Source organism: Apteryx mantelli, chromosome 4 (genome assembly GCF_036417845.1).
Source record: "Apteryx mantelli isolate bAptMan1 chromosome 4, bAptMan1.hap1, whole genome shotgun sequence".
Taxonomy (NCBI): domain Eukaryota; kingdom Metazoa; phylum Chordata; class Aves; order Apterygiformes; family Apterygidae; genus Apteryx; species Apteryx mantelli.
The window spans coordinates 47,023,871-47,041,915 of NC_089981.1; the positions used below are offsets into that span (position 1 = coordinate 47,023,871).

The 18,045-nt window shown below is 45.1% G+C and overlaps 1 protein-coding gene across 2 annotated transcripts; it reads left to right on the forward strand.

The window, feature by feature from the left end:
- Nucleotides 1-7,988: 7,988 nt before the first annotated feature.
- CHAC1 (ChaC glutathione specific gamma-glutamylcyclotransferase 1) lies at nt 7,989-14,126 on the forward strand. 2 transcript variants are annotated; one of them, XM_067296436.1, is made up of 4 exons: nt 7,989-8,261; nt 8,344-8,379; nt 8,714-8,852; nt 13,005-14,126. In XM_067296436.1, the coding sequence occupies exons 1-4, from the start codon at nt 8,043-8,045 to the stop codon at nt 13,142-13,144; spliced, it is 534 nt and encodes a 177-aa protein (XP_067152537.1). In that variant the 5' UTR covers nt 7,989-8,042; the 3' UTR covers nt 13,145-14,126. The 2 variants fall into 2 exon arrangements, with proteins under 2 accessions (XP_067152537.1, XP_067152535.1); XM_067296434.1 differs by lacking the exon at nt 13,005-14,126 and having other exon boundaries at nt 8,714-10,541.
- Nucleotides 14,127-18,045: the final 3,919 nt, after the last annotated feature.

Sequence of the window (18,045 nt, forward strand, 5' to 3'; positions counted from 1 at the left end):
ACATACCACATGAGGTAAAGCAGTCCTATTCCCCTGCTTACATATAGCTAGACTGAGTGAGTTAGGCACATCCAGCCTCCTCTGGGAGGGACAGTTCTTCATCCCCTCGATCATCCTAGTAGCTCTTCCCTGTTCTGTCCGTACTTTCATCTTTCTTTTGAACTGTAAACAGTCTTTCAGATGAAGCTTCAGGAGTGTATAGTGCAACAGCATTAACTCTTCTTTGCCCATTTGGCGAATGCTCCCCTTACATATCCTGGAACCACACTGGTGTGTCTCAGAACAACAGTACCCAGTCAGTGCACCCCAATTTTCTCCTCTTCATCCAGTGCTGTCATTGCACCTTTAACAGTTTGAAAATTTTCCCTGGGAAATTCTTGTCTTAATTCCTGTCTGCATCTCAGCTAATAACCTGTCATGCAATATTGTATTAAATACTTTACTGAAGCCTAGATAAACTGAATCTACTGCATGTTCTTTCTAGAAAAGTCAATCACCAAAGAAAGCTGTGAAGTTAGTAGTTAGCAGTGAATTGTTTCTGCTAAGATCATGTTGTATTTCAATTATATTTGCATCCTGAGTTATTCTTTCCGTCAAAGCATGTAGTAGAAAGTTGTTTTTTTTTATGTTATCAAGCTCAGCCTAACAGGTCTTCAATTATCTACATCGCATTTTTTTCCCCATGTCTCAAATATGGACAGTGCTTGCTATTTTACAGTCATGTGGTATCTGCCCCACTTAGATATATTTACATTCCTTGCTTATAAACTCTTGGTTTGTGTCTGTTCTTTCACCTCCCTTGACATAAGCACCAGGAGCTCTTAAAACTGCTTTTGCTTCAGATGCGGTAATTTTTTTTAAACACTTGTGACAATCACCATCCTCTCTTTTATTGGTTTGCACCTAAGCTATCTTTAGTCTTGACACTCATGTGGCTCACTTCTTTCTTGATCCCTCTTTTTATTTGGCTAGAAGTTTTCTTACTGAGTCTCTAACCTCCCTTTGCAATGTGTAACTTACCTCTAACTTCTGCAGTTCTTGCTTCATTCCATACCAGTGTGCCAAAACACAACTTTCTCTGTTGCATAATCCCTTTTCCATCCTGTGTGAGCTCCCTGTTACTCCTTGTGCTCTTTTTGAAATTGGCTGGTTACTTCCCTAAATACTTTTCCTTCTCTGATTGGGATGCGAATCTAAGATTGCTTTCCTACCTCTGACTTAAAATTCTGAGGCTCCTCCACATTTCGGTCTTTGGACTCTTCAGTCTATCTGATTTTATCAATAAATTCCTTCATTTTTTATTCAAATCTGCCTTTTTAAAATACAATTTTAGCTATAAACCTGTTTTTCTTCTCTTTATACTTGAATTGAAACTAAATTACCTCCTGGCTCAGGATTATCTTCTGTAATTAGCTCTGATAAGGTGCTGACATTTACAGTCAAGTCTGAGGCTTCCAGCCCAAACCATATGAGCCACGCATCCTCCATCCCTGCCTTAACTTAGAGGTGCCATCACGGACATCCACATGTTAATCCTCGACTCCTCAGCAGTGCCCTTCTAGGTGTCAGTGCGGTGTCTGTCAGCACTCTCTGGGCAGCAGAGACATGCAGCGGGGTGCAAAGAGCAACGGGTTACAACACAACAGAGGGTGAGCCAGTCTAGTGTATGGCTCACAGCTGGCACTCAGGCTCCTAGGCTTGGGATGCTAAAGGCTCAGGTAAAAGGGTTTCCAGCAGGTCTGGACTCAGCTTTTATGTTCAGTCTCCTCTTTGTTCATCCTTCAAACTGCACTGTTAGCCAGTACTTGAGTTTCTTTCCTAGCCTAAAGGAAGAAAAGACAAAATTCCCCAAACTCCTGATACGATCCTCCACTCTGTCTTGTTAACCTCTAGTCTGTATGTATGCTTTTAACCAAGATAAAAGCTAGCCTGAAATTAAATTTCTGATTCTTTATGAAGAAATTCTTTATGGATCAGTGCTAGGGGGACCTCAGTAAACAGTCAGCAATGTGGAGTCTGACTGAGAGGCAAGGTGATCATAGCAACGGAGGCCAGCTCCCACCAGCACGGCCAAAACTGCCCCCATGCTTGATGTGAGAATGGGAGGGGAAGTCAGTAAAAAAGCATAAGGCATCAGAACACTTTTGTGTACAAGACTCAAAAGCCAAAAAGATAATGCTGGGTTTTCTTCAAAGGACTACTTAGTAAACTACCAGGCCACTGGGAACTGATGGCAGGTAAGAATGCTGTTTGGATCTATGGAGTTTCTCTTTTCCACATTGCTAGTTCAAATACAAATCAAGTTTGTCATGACTTAAAACCCAGTCCTGCCTGTGAGCATTCAGTAGTCTTTGGGATATGAGTTGGGCACACTGCAAAAGCTACCAACACAACTGGCAACTGCCAGAGCTGTAGCAGCCACAGGGGTGAACAGACTGAACATGGAGTGGATCAACAGCCTAAGTCTTGTCATGTAGAAGAATCCTCCAACTAGTCCTATTATTATTGCTGATATACAAGCCACCTAAATGTGGAGGTTTGTTTCACCACCTTGTATTTCCACTTGAGTAGGTGCCTTGTACACGAGTTTTCTTTGTTGTCGTAGATACATGGACTTTTATTTTTCAGCTTAGTGCTGTATTTGTTAGAGTTTAGGGATGTTCTCTTTAAACTACTGGTATGGACTTGGCCATCTTTTTCTTCTCTCTGCTCAGGACTATTTACCCCCGTGAGTTAAAGCATCCAACAATAAAAGTGCATTCCCTTTGGATGTAGCAAACAAATCCAAATAAACCACTGCCTACTCTTCCATACATCATACCAGATCACCAAGCTTTTACCTGGAAGCTTTGACAATGCCACTTCTGCATTTGCATGTGTTTGAAACAAGGAGGACTGTGTATTTATCTGGTGTGTGTTCAGATCTGGAGGAGATCTGTAAATGCCATAAGACTTGGATTCAACAAACAGAAGTGCATAAGACCTTTGGTGGTGCACATGAATACAACACCATGGATATCAAGGGAACAGTGCTGATTTACACCACTTGAAAATGTTTGTGGCATTGTTTGAACCTCACCTCCAATCTCAGTATCTCTGATCTTTGCCAAAGCCTTAGGGAAAAGGGGCAAGTTTGTTTTCTAAAGATTTTTGCCTGTCCTCTACAGAGAGAGGAATACAGTGCCAAGCAGAAATCTGATGGAGGAAGATATGGTGCCTCGAAATGAGCCAGCAATCCTCCTGTTCCCAGTCAGTATTTTCTGAATAGAACAAGTTTTGGTAAAACCCAGTGTGTGCCTTCAGCTTATTGAAACAAATAAGAGACCTGGAATACAAGATGAAGTTAATGATGGTTTGATCCACCACTATGTGTCATGCCAGCCCTGTTGCTGGTTCCTCTGGCTCTGTGGTGATTTACCACTATCCTGTAGAACAGGCAACACTGGCACTTTGTTAGTCACCTGGCACTAACATGGAGAATGCTCACTCTGGGCAAGCAGAAGATTTACTGCTAAGTAGAAATTAGGTCTTCCTTTTCCTGAAACCCAGGAAAACCACATTCAGGCTGCAACGTGTAAAGCTACAATTGGCTTTTTTTCCTTCCTAAAGGTCACCAGGCTGAAATAAAAAGCAAAACACACAAAAGGGGAAGGTTGCATGTTTTTATGGTAACAGATTACGGCCATCATCTTCTGTTCATTTTTCTCTTAGCCAGTTGTAAACTGTGAAGTGCTATGGTTTTTTTCCCATCTGCTTTTGTTGTGTCCTTGAATCTACACCTAGTTCCTTAACAGTTAACACCATTGCTGCTCCACATCCTCCCTCACACCTATTTGAGCATTCCTGTGGTTTAGTTTGGCAGGCTGTTCTCCTTGCCTTATGGATGCAAGCACCAACAGCGCTAACAGACATTAAATCCTCTCCTGGGGCCCCTTAGTACCCACCTGCTCTGTTTCTGCACATGCTCCTCTCCTTAGTACCTATGTGCTTTACTTGCATGGTCACATCTGCTGCAAGGTACCTCCTCCACTCACCTTCTTCACCCCTCTTCCCCCCACACCCTTTGATTTATTTAACCAAAGTGAAATGAAGGCATAGTCTGCAACAAGAAATGGATTAATGAAAGCTTGAAACAAACAAAGAAAAATTTTTAAACCCTTGCTGTATATGCCACAACTTCTATAATAGTCTTTCCCCAGGCTGTGCTCCTAATGATAGAGCAATATCCCAATGTTTTTACACAAGAAAATCAGGAACTTGACTTCAAAAGGAGTTTCTAACCTCACACCTAATTGACCTGGGTGTAATAGCACTGCAGGGACCAGAGACCTCTATTGTTATACTGGTGTGAGATCTGAATCCAGTCCCCTAAGGGTTTTGCCTTAGGCATTGGCTCTTGACTGCAAATCTGGCCTAGCTATATTGCAGAGTCTCCTGGCAATATAAAACATACAGCTAAGAAAGCTCTGCAATGGAAAGGAGCTATTTTTCTCCCTCCGTCATTGAGCATGTGGTTGCTTCCCAGTAGTGTATTTTTTATTTCTTTATCCTATTTTCCTTAGCTTGCCGTAACAGATATCTATTGCTTCATTTGCGAGACTGATGCACAATCCACTCAGATCAAACTCACATTCAGTGGAAAGAGGCTGGATGTTTTTTACTAGTGTCACTAAGACCAGAACCTAACAAAAGTTTCTTCAGTTTTCTTTTAGATGCTGATTTATCTGTCACTGTTTGTGCCCTTGCTTGATGAGGATAATGCAGTTACAGTCAAATGTTTTAATGCTTTTATTAACTACATTTTTGGGTTTTGCTCAAATGTCCTTGATCTTAGCAGGAAAAAATTCCAGAGCAGAATATGAAAAATATAGACTAGTTGCAATGGGGCACAGAGGAAGCAGTGATTTTCCAGATGAACCTGGCTTTGTTTGATTGAAAGGTCACATTATTTTAGCCTTGACAAACTGTATGGTCAAGGCAGGAGTTATGTATTTTAGGAGCCAGTATCTGCTAGATGAAAAAAAGTGAGATTAGAGATTTTTTCTTGTCTTGCCAAAGCCTTAATAGCAGAGAGAGCTGCTAAGAAGATCACTTTCCTGTCTGTGACTAGGGCCTCTGAGTACTGCAGTTGTACAAATAGATGATGGACTCACATTCTGGCTATGGAAAGAAACAGGTGGGGAAGGAATAAGAGTGCCACAGAGGAAGAAGCTGCAAGCCTGCAACAGCATGTGTGCGTGGTGCAAAGGGCTGGGAGGACTCAGTTGACCCTGTGCCCATGAGCCTGAGTAAGACAGAGAAGGTAACTGAGAAAAGCAGAAGTGGAGAGAGTGGGAGAAGAAAATTAAGCAGCTTACTGTGGGCTCTCTTAAGACTCAGCTGGTGATGGATCATCCAAGGTGACAACCTGAGAGTAAATCACAGAGTAGGAGAGGGCATCCTGTATACAGCACCACAGGACAGACATGACGGCCATGCAGACTGTTGATGTCACCCATGATGAGTGTGCCAAGGTACAGGGAACACCCACCATAGTATGTACACATATTTGTAGAAACCCTTGGGTGATAAGCTGAGAAAGGGAACAGACTGAGGAAGAAAGAAAGCCCTCACAGCACTTGCCATGAAAGGCCAGAGAGAGCAAGGGATCAGGTGGGAGAGACTGAAGACTGGGGAAGCTCAAAGAGGACAAGGGCAGAGTAAAGGCCTAGATCTGCCAAGAAATATATAACTAGAAACCCCTGTTAAGTGGAATGGAAAGGTGGGTGTTGGTTGCAGGGGATCCAACATGAAACTCAAGAAAATTAGCCTGTTCAGAGTGATTAGATGCAAAAGAACAGCAATGAGAAATATTTATATAAAAATAGTTCAGCGGTTTTGCTTCTCATTCTCTCCCCCCCCTCGCTCCCCCGAATAGCCAATAGCCAGCTAATTTTCACCCACCTCTTTAGCTGGGGTACCTTAGTCATCACAGCCTGGTTAAAGCTGATTTACAGGCAGGTCTCCAGGATACAATCCAAACAGAGATCTCAAACACCAACAGTTCTCAGACCCATCTACATAACAAATGTGATGTATTACAAGCCCACCCTTCAGCTTGGATACAGCACAAGGAAAAGAGCACTCAATTTGCTTGATTCAGCACCATTTCCTTGCATTCATGTGGATTTTATTACTCTCTTAGTCTCACTTATACACCTTACTTCTCAGCTCTGCTGACATCAGGAGCTTTTGCTTCACTCAGTTTAATATTAACTGCTTGGTCTTCTAATATGGCCAGTTAACAGCCTCAGATGAAGTCAGACTAACTGTGGGATGCAGAATCCTGAGGAGGACTTGTCAGTTAATTCAACCTGAATTTCTCTCATTTTCCCATTGCCCCAGCATGGTGGTCCTCTGCACAGCCATTTGCAAGGAGGGCAGCAAAGAGGGCTGGCTACAGTGTCAGAGCCTCTCTGAACGGAAAGCTTTCCTGCAGAACCAATATGTTCCTTGGCCTGTGACCTACCTACTTGAATACGTAGCCTCCGCTGCAAAAACCACTGTTGGGTTTTGCAGTCCAGTGAGTGTGTATGTGCGTGGCCAGGCTAGAGAATGAGGAAACACATGATAATTCCCGCTTCCATCATCCAATGTCTAGTTTTTCCTTATACGTATTTTAAGTTCCTTCTGAAGACAATATACTTTGTCAGCCCTCGGACAAGCGCTAAGACCGTACAAAGAGAAAATAGAAAACCCCATCAAGTGATGAGCAGTACCTACATGAATATCTTCACTAGAAATGAATAGTTGGTCATCACTGTGAGTAAGGGTCTGGTAGCTGATGATCCACTGTGATCACCAGATTGGAATGTCACTAAAACCACCACGTCTCCACCTGAAGGCTTTTTTACTGAGACATCACAGAAAAGGCTGATTTCTTTAACGTCCACCAGAATTAGGATCCTTCTGAATTCTGCCAAGTGATATTTCCAACATTATTAGATTGCAGAATATTTGACTACAGGACAAGAACCTCATCAGCGAAATCCCACTCTGGACCTCACAGCTGTGGATTGTGAGAAATGCAACTTCTCCTCCAAGACCACTGCCATGCTTTGGGCTGGGTCAGCACCCAGGCCTGCTGTGGAGCCAGAAGTATTTTGGATACGCCCCATCCAGACCCTGGGGAGTCCACCCTGGCTTAAGACACATGGGAGATGTTTGGCACGGTGGCATGGAAATACCAGTATGACACACGCAAGGCAGCCCTTGACCTCAGGCAGACTATGCATGCCCTGCAGTCTTCAGAAACCCAATGGAAAAGCATCGGTACAAACATTCAGATGGCTAACTGTAAAATGAGGTTTTTTCCTTCCCCAGCCTGAGAGAGCAACTTCATTTCTTAATGAGACCTGAGGGGTGACCGATCAGGGACCACCTGGGAGCAAGCTGTGCCTGGGCCCGGCTGGGCCCGGGCAGCAGGGCGACCTGCAGCCGGGACAGCCAGGCACCCAGCCAGCGCGAGGCTCCGGGCGCCGCGGCCTGGAAGCCCCCGGCTCCTCCTCGGCCATGAGGGGGGAGGAGGGGCGGCCCCTCCCCCGGCGCCAACGGCCCCGGCGCCTCGCGCACCCGCACGCGCAGCCCCCTCGCCCGCCGCGCCGCGGGCAGAGACGCAAGCCAAGCCCCGCCGCCGGCGTCAGGCTCCGTGGGGAGCAGCCGACCGCTCCCTCCCACGGGCGGCGCGGCACCGGGCACCGGGCGGGGGGAGACCAGCCGCCGCCGCCGCCTCCCCGCGCCTGACGCAACCCGCGCCCCTCTTTGCCCCATGCGCGGCTCCGCGAAACACCGCGGCCGCGTTGCATCACCCCGCGCCGCTGCCAATCAGCGAGCGGCGGTGGCCTCCGCCGCCAATGAGGGCCGGGCGCGGGCCGGCGGCGCCCGCCCCTGGGCTGTGCCCCGGAGGGGGCGGGGCCCGCGGCGGCCCGGCCTTTAAAGGGCGGCGGCGGCGGGACACGCTGTGCCACGAGCGTCTTGTGCGGGTTCTCCTCGCACCTCCCGTCATGAAGCGCGACCAGGAGCCCCTGGGCCGGCAGGAGCCGCCGCCGCCCCCGGGCGAGGCGGACGGCGCGGAGCCGGAGCCGCCGGTGTGGATCTTCGGGTACGGCTCGCTGGTGTGGCGGCCGGGCTTCGAGTTCACGTCGCGCAAGGTGGGCTTCATCCGCGGCTACAGCCGCCGCTTCTGGCAGGGCGACACCTTCCACCGCGGCAGCGCGAAGGCGGTAAGGGCGGGGCGCCGCTGGCGGCCGTTGGGCGGGGGGGCGGCGGCGGCCCCGCTTCTAACGGCTCTGTCTCTCCCCACAGCCCGGCCGGGTGGTGACGCTGCTGGAGGACTGCGGGGTGAGTGCGGCTGGGCGGGCGGCGGGGCGCTGTCACGGCGCGGCTCTTCTGGGGCCCGGGGGGGGCCGGGTCTCCCCGGGTGGCGGTGCCTGCAGCTGGACCTTGTTGGTGTCGGCGGCCGAGTGCTTGTCCCCCCCTCCCAGGGGTGAGGGGAGGGTTGTCTCCTGCTGCTCCTCTCTGTCATCAGTTGTGCAGCTCAGTCCGAGCAGATTTCTGTTAGCTAGCTGGTGCAGAAAGGAATACCTGGAAAAAACTAGATGGGTTTGCTTAGAGATGTAAATGGACTTGTTTGCTGAAGTTACAGCATCACATAACTACCTTGCTCTTACTTCAGGCATGCACCTGGGGTGTAGCCTATGAAGTCTGTGGAGAACAAATTGCTGCATCACTGCAGTATCTGAATGTGCGAGAAGCTGTCCTGGGAGGCTATGACTCCAAGCTGGTGAAGTTCCACCCTCAGGATAAGGATGCAGGTGAACCCATCCTGGCTCTTGTTTACATTGCCACACCACAGAACCCTTCTTACCTTGGCCCAGCCTCTGAAGAAGACATTGCAGCTCAAATCATTGTCTCAAGTGGTTGTGCTGGCCATAACATAGAGTACTTGCTGAGACTGGCAGACTTTATGCGCTACTTCTGTCCTCAAGCAGAGGATGAACATCTCTTCTCCATTGAAGAGGCTCTTATTTCTATTCTTCCCAGCCTGTACCACACAGAGGAATCCCTAGGAGAAACTGCCAGTGTCCCTCAGAAGTCTAAGGGCTGAAGCAGAAAACTTGCAGGGGACCAGTAAAATGGACATAAGGGAGAAAGAAAATAGGACAGCCTTAATTCCAACAAAATATACTGGACTGGGTGAATAAAGGGAACCTTAGCAAATAGTAGGGGAGGAGGAAGAGGAGGAGCTGTAAAGCATGCTTGCTATGGGACTTGCAATTTGTATGTCTGTTACACTCCTTACCTGTAACACTAAGACAGCTATTGCTGCTTTCCTGGTGGGGAGCAGGGATCTTGGCTGGTAGACAATTTTGCTCTGTAAGAGCTGCTTATGGGGGTCAAACCTGAAGCATTCACTCTTTAGAGGAAAACAGGCTTGTCTCTTCTGTGTACTTCCTTTCTTTTTTTCTCCTCTTTTCTTTCTCTTCTCCCTCTGAAGACCAGTTGAGCAGGACTTGACTGGGCTTAAGCAGTATATATGTAATTCTACCTCGGACTGGCAAAGCTGCTTGTGTGGTGGTGGAGGCTTGGGCAGGCTCTGCCAAACAAGATTTCCTATTTTCCCCTGTCCCATCTCTACTACAATGACCTGACAGTAAATGTCAGAACTTCTGTGCAATATTAAGTGAACTTGCCTCTGTAGGCTCCTGTGGGTCCTACTTCCTTACCTTGCAAAGGATCAGATGAATGCACTTATTTTCTAAAATGTCATGTTGTATTTATTATGTATTGTATGTACCCTTAGGAGGGGTATCTGAACTGTTTACTTGCATACCACACTGGCATGTGGTTCATACTCAATCTTGCATTTGTGCCTTCTAGTTTTAGATAAGTTTTCTGAGGAGCTAAGCCTGCTTTAAAGACAAGCTTTTCTCCAAGTTTCTCTGACCCAGTGCTGCTACAGATCTAACTGATTTGGTAAGAAGTGGTCCTACCTGTGTGGAAAGTCTGTACTGTCTGCAGGAAAGCTGTCTGGATGCAGCAACACTTTAATCCTGTACTGGATACACCTATTATGCTTCAGGATAATGAGAGTTTCTCTAGAAAGCATTTGAGGGTTCTAGTTTCATACTCAGTGTCTGAGCAATCCCACCTGTCTAGTACAGTTTCCTTGACTGCAAAGGGCCATGACTGAGCATATTGGCAAGCTTTTGAGTTATCAAGAAGCCTGCTTTCATCATGTTGAGCAGAGGCAATGCTGCAAGCTCAGGCTCTTCAGCTTCACATATTAATAGCAACAAAATTCATAGGACTTATTAATAAAACTGCTGCTACTGCAACTGTGGCAAAACAGCTTTTGGGAGCAGACTCCTGTGACATATTGACTCCTCCCAAATGTGGTGGGTTTTTTTAATAAAAAGGGGGGGGTTAGGAAGTGTTTGTATTACTGTGGCTTGTGTGTATATAAAGCTATACTGTACTGTGCCCAGTAATAAAACAAAATGACAGAGTTTTAAGTCTTCTGTATTTTGGTCTCTTGTTAGTGATTTCATGTTCAAACTGACCCTTTTTTAATAGGTTTAAAAAATAAAGCAATGCTACTGTAATTCCTATATATAAATATCTCACTGCTGAGCAGCTTCCTTCTGCCAGATCTATTAGAAGAGACCAACTGACCTTTTCCTTTTGAAAAAGGAGTTAAATGACTTTGTTTTTCCAGCTTTAAGCTCTTGTTGATCCTGGAGTACAAGTGCTGACAATAAATATAAACCAGCCCTCCTAGCGCTGGTCAGGCACAGAAGTGTAGTTCTCCCTTGGCAGGTCAAAGGCTTTCTATTTAAGTGTAATTTACCATCACTGTTTCCAAGAAGTAATGGCAAAAGGACAAGAAAGTACCACCTGCAGCTCAACTTTCTCCTCTGCTCTAGTCACAGATTATTTCCCTTTCCCTTGTCTTGTGCACAATATGGTGTGTTCAGGGGTAATATGTGGCTGCCCCTCTACTGGACTCTAGTCACCAGTTGCCTCAGTACTGGTAAATCATGTTACTTACCAGTATTACTTGTCTTGGGACTCCTGAGTGATAAAGGAGTGACAACTAATTGAAACAATTAATTTAGTGCTAATGAAAGGTGGTGAATGTTAGAGAAAACTGAACTCTTTCTGTTGCTTGGAGACTCTTGCTTCAACTGAGTAGCTGCATTTCCCCATAGGGGCTGTCAGTCTGGGGTTCAGTTACAGGAAATCAAAGACTCAGCCCTTCTAAGGGAGAGTACTCAGCAGAAAGCTTCTTTTCACCCTCTTCTGCTGACAGTAGTGCTGCTTCTATATACAGTTCTGCTGATGCTGCTCTGAGCAGGAACTTGTCCTCTATATGGGATCATAAAACATCTTCAGGGTAACTCATAGGCAATTCTGGAGATACTTAGAAATGTCCTGTTGTTACAAGCCTCCTATGAGAGAAAGCAGTACCCATAGTTGATGGGCATTTTTATTACTAAATTGGTACTTTGGGAGTTAATGTGCAAAATACTGCTAGATATCTCTGGGGATGCTTTCGTATCTAGTGACTTCCTCTTTCATTTGCAACTTTCTCTTTTCCTCTGAGCTCCCTGTGACAAGCTCACTCCTATTGGGTCACCTCACAATAGAAACCAGCTTTCCAGCTTCTAGTATAAACATGTTTACAAGCTCTCACATACTTCCCAAGTTTTAAAACAGCACAATTCAAATGATTTCAGTCCCTCCCTTCTTCACCCTTTCCCATTTCCCCACCCAACAGTTCCCATGTACCCCTGGGAATGTAGGCCTGACTCACCATTTCCTACAGTATATTAGGTAAGGGCCTACCCAGCTACTTTGTGATGGCTCACCCAGCTAAATAAAGTAGATGGCAACAGTTAATCAAACCCTGGCCTTCATGTGTATAAAGCACTCCCAAGTGCATGTGGTCCTTAGTAGGACAGCAGAAAGGAAAAAGATACTTGGGAACGTTAAAAAGATTCGGAGAAGATAAAAATGGAAGGTGGCTCTGGTTTTTAGATGCTACCCTATCATGTTATTTCCAAGGTGTAGTGTTGAAAATCAAGGAGACCTCACACAGTATATCACCATTAGGATGATTCCACCTTTGGTAAAAATGAGATTCTGTCATGCAAATATAGCTACTGTAGTTTAAATATAGTATCACCAAACTGTGATCTTACCTAACCTGTGCTCCATGCCCTTTCCTAGATGAGACTCGGGATTCAAAAATCAATGAGATGATAGATTGCCTCTCACTGGGATGGAGGAAAACATGAAGAAGGCCCGCACTCTTAGTTGTAGTTGGTTACAGTACAGGGACACAGTTCAGAGAAGGAGGGAGGACATAGGAGAGGACAGTGACCTGGGAGAGGGGTAGGGAGCACACCAGTATTCCTTGTTGGGGTACACAAGCAGCAAACAGTTTGGTCAGGTCTCCTTGAGGAGAACATACATTTGAGCCTCCAGAAAGTGGGGCCAGCACAGACTCTTAAGCCTATGGAAGAGCCAGAGCAGGCTGTCAGTCCCAGGAGGAGCGAGGCGCTGAAGGGGAGGGACGCCGCTACGGGGACTCGCCCACGGCATCCGAGGGGCCCCACGGGTCTGCCGTGCACAGCTGGGAGAGGCGAACTCACAGTGAGCATGCAAGTTAGAGAAAATGGCACACACTGAATTTAGCAGCTGTTACAGGAGCTGCAGCTGGTTGTTTGTAGCACATGTGTTATTCTGTATGTGTCTGTTTGCCACACAAGAGACAGACTGAAATGTGAATTTTATCACTTACAGATGCTTCACAAGCAGAGGAAAAGTAAAAGCCAAAAGCAAAGAACGCTTATCACAGCTACTGGCTTTTGCACTGGTCAGACACAATCTCTGCAGTGATACAGTCTGGCTGGCACATGCAGAAAGCAGCCTGTCTTTTTTTTTTTTCTTCTTTGTTATAGCATCTGCAAAGGCTGCACTCTATCAAGCTCTTCCATCTGCAGTAGAGGCTGAACAGCACTTCATACACACTACAGAGCTGATCTGTCAAGAAACAACATCTGGTTTTGTAACAACCTGTTTTTCTGCTCCTGCCACCTAAAAGGACAGAAGAGTGAAGAAGGGAAAAGAACAAGGGTCTAATGGATGTGTGGCTGCAACGAAACAAATGAGATAATTGACTTTGCACAATATGGCTTGAACCATTCAGCACAAAACAGGGAGATGTGGTCACCTGCATACTTTGGAGCTTCTCCATATAACACTTTTCATCTAGTTCAGTACCAGAATAGTAGTACTGCCTGTGGCCAGCAGATGCCAAAACCTAGTACCATGAGTCAGTCTAGGCCTGAAAGTCCTTAGTGGAACTTTGAATCGGTTTATATCGCTTTCAGTTCTCCAGCCTAGTCCCAATGGCAGAGGGAAAAATGAACAAGCAGAGTTTGGATGGGAGGTTTCTCCTGAGCTGGACTTCTCACTTTGGTGCTGTCAGTTCTCATGAAATGCCATATACTTTAGTAGCATCAAATTTGAAGTTTTTTACTGTAATTCACAGACAGATACAGCATAAGACAGCGCAATCCCAGCATGTGAGAGGGCAGTGATGTACCACTAACACACAGCCCAGCTCAGCACTGCATGGTTTCCTGGCCACAGGAAGGGAATAAAAAATAGATTTGCCGCCAGGTTATGGAAAAACTACACTTGCAGCAAAAGTAGCAACCATGCAGCAGATTTGGGGATTTCCTACTAACTAGTTGCCTTGGCTTAAGCAAAAGACTCTCCAGTTTAACTCTGCAGTATTGAAGTTATTAGAGAATCCCTGTATGGTTTCGTAGTGGTGTTAGGACCAGGAGGCAGCAGGGAGGAAAGGGAGGCAGGAAGGAAGTGGGCATACGGGACAATGCTGTGGAAGCGCTACATTCGTTGTTTACAAACCCTGTACACTTTTTGTTTGGCTTTTGGATGTGTTTTATTCTTTCCCAGCTCCCTTTTCATCTCATGTGTAGTGCCAGCCAAACTGATGAGTGTTTATGCTTTTGCATTCCTGAAGCACAGCCAGTACCTTGAACTCTAGAGAATGAGACTGAAATAATGTAAAAGGTCAGGCAAGTTCAAAGACAGAGAGGTGCTGTTTTCCTAGCTGGGGACACCAAACAGTTCCCAGACCACACTGAGCTTTTCTGGGGACACAAGAACAAAGACTTCTCTCTTCTGTCCTCCTGTTTATGCTGCTTTTTGCCTCTCCTCATTATTTTCATGGGATGCATTTCCATGAATCTTAAATTAAAATCACCAAGCATCAGTTTGGCCCAAGTCTCACAATTTAGGAGACACCTGATAGCTAATGGTCTTAAAAGCTCCTATCACCAAGAGAATCGGGAAAGGGGAAGTTTTTATCCAAACCATTCAAGCCGTGGTAGCTCAGGTAGCAAAAGTGAATGCCAGATCCCTGCTTTGTCCACAAGGGGATAGCAGGTATTGCAGCACTTAGCAGCACCCAGAAATCGGTAAGTGCTTCACTCACAGAAAGAGAAGTCTCAGGATGAATTTTATACAGACGAGGTTTCATTCAGCCTGTAAAACCTTGCTGCTGAGAAAGTTTGTCCTGCAGAAACATGACTAATGCACGCCTGAGCTCACATGGTGGGTACATGCAGGTCAGCTGTACCGTGCAAATCAGATACTGCGCAGAGCAGCCACAGATGGCCTCTGACCTACCAGACTCACCACGCGTTCTGCATGAAGCCTTTGCTCGTATTTCTGGCTGAGGGTTTCTGCAGACCAGGGTGTTCATAAGCACACACACACACACGAGGCAGCATGCTTGAGGCCAGGTATGTTCCCCTCTCAGACTTGCACAGCAATGCACCTGCCCCAAATATCTTCATTCACAGGTAAAGGGAGAGGCTAAAGAATGGTCCAAGCAAACACCAGCACTGGAATTCATTAGCTTATGGCCTCAGTAATCTGTTTTGCTACTCTGCCTTGAACTGAAGTCATGGACCTAGCAACACCATCAGTACAGACAATATTGAAATAACTTCACAGACTCACATCCAACCCTCTTACAGCAATTAGGAACAGCCTACAAACAGCCTCGGGGGCAACCATAACCAACTCACTGATATTAAACTCCATCTACACAAAGCAAATGTGACATTTGAAAACATTCAGGAGAACAAGCAAAAAAGGAGCCTCTTTTCCTCCTTGTCTAGACGAGACACCAGTGGCTGCAAATTCCAGGTCAGCAGAAATGTGGCATGTGATGGTGAGGGAGGGAGCATGCGCTGTCCTGCTTCCAGGGAGTAGCGAGGCAGCTCCATTGTTAATAGAAACACAGAGGCTGCTCATGGATGTGCTTACGTTACCTCCCCTCACCCTGCACACACCGTGTGCCAGGGCACTGTTGATATATACGCTTTCCAAGTCCATCCGAGCAGCTAGTGCTGTAAGTAATTGACCTCTGGGGACTGCAACCGAAATGTTGTGAGAGGCTGCTGGCGCTCGCCGGCGGCAGATACTGTTACAGAGAGCCGGGGTCAACAGCCTTGTCCGCAGGCCACTCCGACAGACATCATGAGCTGGAAGCTCTCCCTTTGTTTTTTTTTCAGTGAGGTGCCCATTTCCTTCAGAAAATTGATCCCAAAGTACATTTCAAACAGCTAGCTAGTTTTTAGACTATACATTTATTCATTCTTCCGTCTGCTTTATAACAGTATGTTTTTCTCCAAGACTTTAATCTTCCTCCAACACACGATCTCATTTTTAGAGAGGGAAAAGAGCAGGAATACCCAGCTCCCTGCAGCTATGATGGTTACTGCTTTTTATTTTCCCTTTGACATTCAATCTCAGACACTCCATTACCTCTGGATCTGTTAGGGCAGGAGCCAGATGAAATTGTCTCTCTTGTTGCTGCATAGCACAGTCACTTTTGGAAGTATTTGCATCTCTAAACCACATATATATTGCATCTATTCCTGGAAATACATTTGATAACTTGAGGACAGATCAATCCTGGACTGAAGATAATAAATGACAGTGGGACCACTCTCAGTCAGAATAAATATCCACTATTTTTTCCAGAGGATTCTTGTCTCATTTCACTTCATGAAGGATGTTAATAAACAAGCAGCAGTTCATTCCTTGTTGCCTCCTTGTTTAATATGTGGTCCCACATTCATTTATGTACCTTGCTCTGAGTGCAAGGGGGTCCCCATATGGGGTTTCCCATATTGACTTTTCTCTGGCAAATCACTGTAGCAACCAAGCCCTTTGCAAACTTTAATTCACCTTCGCAGCACCTTTGTGAAGAAGTATAATTTTGATTTTACAGATGGAGAAGTGTCGGATCAAGAGTGTAAGTTCAAAAGTGTACACCGACTTTGCACAGTGTGAAACATTAAGAGATGATGTTTTTCAAAGCATTTGGAACCATATGTTATAGCAGGTATTCAGATACGCCTGCAGAAAAAAATTACTGTGTGTTCATGTAATCAGGACTGTATCATGATGCATATGTACAAGAATCATTTCAAGTTTTCATGGATACCCTTATGTTTGCCACTGTCTAATTAGAATCCATGTTTTCGCAATTTCAGTAATTTGCTCTTAGTATTCTTAAAACTTCATATAATTAACTTTACAAAATATTTATTTGCCAACATAAAATTAACTTTGGCAAAGAAACATTTTTAAATAGTTGTGTTTTGTTTTTATTTTGTTTTTTTTACATATCCTTCAAATTAGTTGTAAGCCCTCAAGCTTCATTAGCTAATGGCTTAGGCGCACAGTTGCTGGCAGTTCCAAACTGCTCACATGTGTTTATTCCTGCACCATCTCAGACATTAGCTCTGTTTTAAATTTAAAATTTAAACATTACTTCTCTCATTTGTTATCAGTTATATCACTGCAAGGAAGAGCTGGGCTTCTCTAATCTGTCTGTGAATATTCTACTAAACTAACTCTCACTGCTAACATTTAGCTATTTGATTCCAGATAGACACAATCATATATAGCTAAGGACATCAAACTGCACTGTAACTGAATTACATTAATTATACAATATATACTTCTGATCATATATGCCAACAGCAAGCTATCAAGGCCAGGTAAGCAAGTCTCCTTCTGAAAAGTTCATGACGATATTTTTCAAAAACACATAAGTCACTTGGGGTTATAACAGCCCGTACAAGAAATCATCATGCCTTCTAGTCCCAAGTCAACACCGCATTTAAACACCTACTTGTATTTTACAGATCCAGCATCACAATATCTGTAAGTTTTCAACTTGTTGATATGAACTGAGCATCAAATAATTAAAAAAAATAGACAGCAGTTACTTTTCCAGGTTAAACAAATTCAGTATATATCATGGTAAAATTATGACTATGAGTAGACACAGTAACTTTCTCCAGCCTCTAAGTATCAAAGAGAATGATGAAAGATAGCAATCACCTGGGACAAACAGATATTATGAAACTGAATTGCTGTTTCAGAAGCACTTGAAATCCAGATATTGAAATGGTACCATTCTCTATCTCTATATCTATATAAAATATTATCTTTTCAAAGAAATACCATAGTACTGTGGCTATAAATGAGATGAAATCAAAGCAAAATCTAGATTAAATGTCAAGAAAAGAGGTCTGTAGGGATGCAGAGGTTGTCTAAGGAAGTATTCATTCGAACTCTACGGAAGGAGGCAAGAGTAACAAGAAGAAACAAGACACAGAAGAACCTTCACACCAACACCAGCACCTGCAAAACGCATGGGGTGACCAAAAAAGGGTTTTTTGGGACATTAGTTTTCAAGATTCTGCATGATTTCATGTATTCTAGCTAGAGAGTTTTCTAAGGCTGAAGATCTCTTGTGTTTCCCCTGCTTGCAAAGGAAAACCATGGAGCTTTGTCACAGGCAATGAAGTGGCACTCAAGGGTGTGTCCAGCTGCATTCCATTTTATTTACTAGTTAGCAACACACTCCACCAATCGGCAAGTAGA

What these genes read in the sequence shown, in the direction of transcription:
- CHAC1 (XM_067296434.1), top strand. Translation starts at nt 8,043, where the DNA reads ATGAAGCGCGACCAGGAGCCCCTGGGCCGGCAGGAGCCGCCGCCGCCC. An exon ending in ACCGCGGCAGCGCGAAGGCG is followed by an intron (nt 8,262 to 8,343) that starts GTAAGGGCGGGG and finishes CTCTCCCCACAG; the next exon opens with CCCGGCCGGGTGGTGACGCT. An exon ending in CGCTGCTGGAGGACTGCGGG is followed by an intron (nt 8,380 to 8,713) that starts GTGAGTGCGGCT and finishes CTCTTACTTCAG; the next exon opens with GCATGCACCTGGGGTGTAGC.